This window comes from Austrofundulus limnaeus, unplaced genomic scaffold (genome assembly GCF_001266775.1).
Source record: "Austrofundulus limnaeus strain Quisiro unplaced genomic scaffold, Austrofundulus_limnaeus-1.0 Scaffold1160, whole genome shotgun sequence".
Lineage (NCBI taxonomy): Eukaryota > Metazoa > Chordata > Actinopteri > Cyprinodontiformes > Rivulidae > Austrofundulus > Austrofundulus limnaeus.
The window spans coordinates 97443-98884 of record NW_013953562.1 but is presented as its reverse complement, the minus strand read 5'-3'; the positions used below and the strand labels follow the sequence as shown (position 1 = coordinate 98884).

Here is a 1442-nt window from a genome sequence, read left to right as displayed (position 1 = left end):
TTTCATACAGGAAGTGGCTCATGTCTTCATACAGGAAGTGGCTCATGTCTTCATACAGGAAGTGGCTCATGTCTTCATACAGGAAGAGCTCATATTTCATACAGGAAGTGGCTCATGTTTCATTCAGAGGACAGATCCGAGCGGGAAAATAAACTCTGCAGTGATTTTTTTTTGCTGAGTTTGCGCCTTTCATCCACTCACAGACTGATGAATGTTTCTGTCAGCTGGTGGTGCATTGTGGGTAAGATATAGCTGCTCTCAGAGGATGTATGGAAACCTAAAGGCTCATAAAGGTTTATTTCAGAACCCTTACATTGTGTAATAAAGATGTTTAATATCATGTTTGAACAGAAACTAACATGAATTATTTCATATTTTCACATCAGATTCTGGTTTCACCCTCAACAAGCCTGCATGCAGCACACATGTGAGCGTGTCTGTGACGAAGCGCACGGACAGACAGGAGACACACAGCAGACCACACACAAAGTGTAAGAATATTATGGGATAGTCACCAGAGATTTACTAAAAACACTTGTTCAATTTCCTGCAGAATCTCCAGCTCTCTAAAGACGTTTCGGACCTCGTCTCTCTCGATGCACTGCTGCTTGTTCATGTACTTCATGGCGTACATCTTCTCCGTGTCTCTCTTCTGCACGATGCACACCTGCAGCAGGTAAACACAGGGGGCGGGGCCAGGAGGGGAGGGGTGGAGACATGAAACAAGCACGTTACAACAAGATAAACATGTTTAAACCYTTCGTACAGAATCAGGAACATGCTACATGCTACGTTTCAGTTTTCAGCCGGGTCAGAACCTGCAGATGGTCCAAGACCTGGACTGAACTTCATGTCTGAACACAACGTCTCCAACAGACCAGCTCCTCTTTTATTCAGAACCAGTCTTTGGGTCCTGGTCAGGAAGTGTCTGTAAAGGTCCTGGTTCTGGTTCTGGGTCAATGCTTTAAATCTGAAATAATCTCATTAAAGTGAAACAGATTAAATCAGATGAAAATTTAATTTAATTTAAACAAAATGTTTAAAAAGATCTTAAAATCCATTTTCTTCTGCTGAGAAGAAAATTAGATGAGGAGAAAGAAATAAAAGAGATAATCCAGATAATCTGCTGGAATTATTCAGATTAATAATCTCATCAGTCTTTGTTAAAAACCAGATTTTAATAAAAYGAACGTTTCTTTTCTTCCTGTCGGGTCTGAGAAGCTGATCTGTTCCTCAATGGACTGATGTCTGCTGAGAGGAGGGGGCTCAGAGGGTCAGTGGATAATGTCTCCTGAGGGAAAACTAAAAATAAAGAAAGAAAAGTGTTTTTTTCACTGAACTTTAAAACATTGATTTAATTCAAACAAAAGAAAATATATTCAAAAAGAAAAAAAGCACGGAAACTGAATTTTAGCTGCTCTCAGGCCCTGACAGCTGGGGGT

General features: G+C 40.6%; 1 protein-coding gene across 1 annotated transcript in view; it reads right to left on the bottom strand.

The window, feature by feature from the left end:
* Positions 1–667, bottom strand: part of LOC106534390 (serine/threonine-protein kinase 32C) — a gene marked incomplete at both ends in the record, with an annotated part of 15944 nt that extends 15277 nt beyond the window's left edge. The window contains 1 exon segment of the mRNA XM_014031014.1: positions 516–667. Coding sequence (XP_013886468.1) covers positions 516–667 — 152 coding nt within the window.
* Positions 668–1442: the final 775 nt, after the last annotated feature.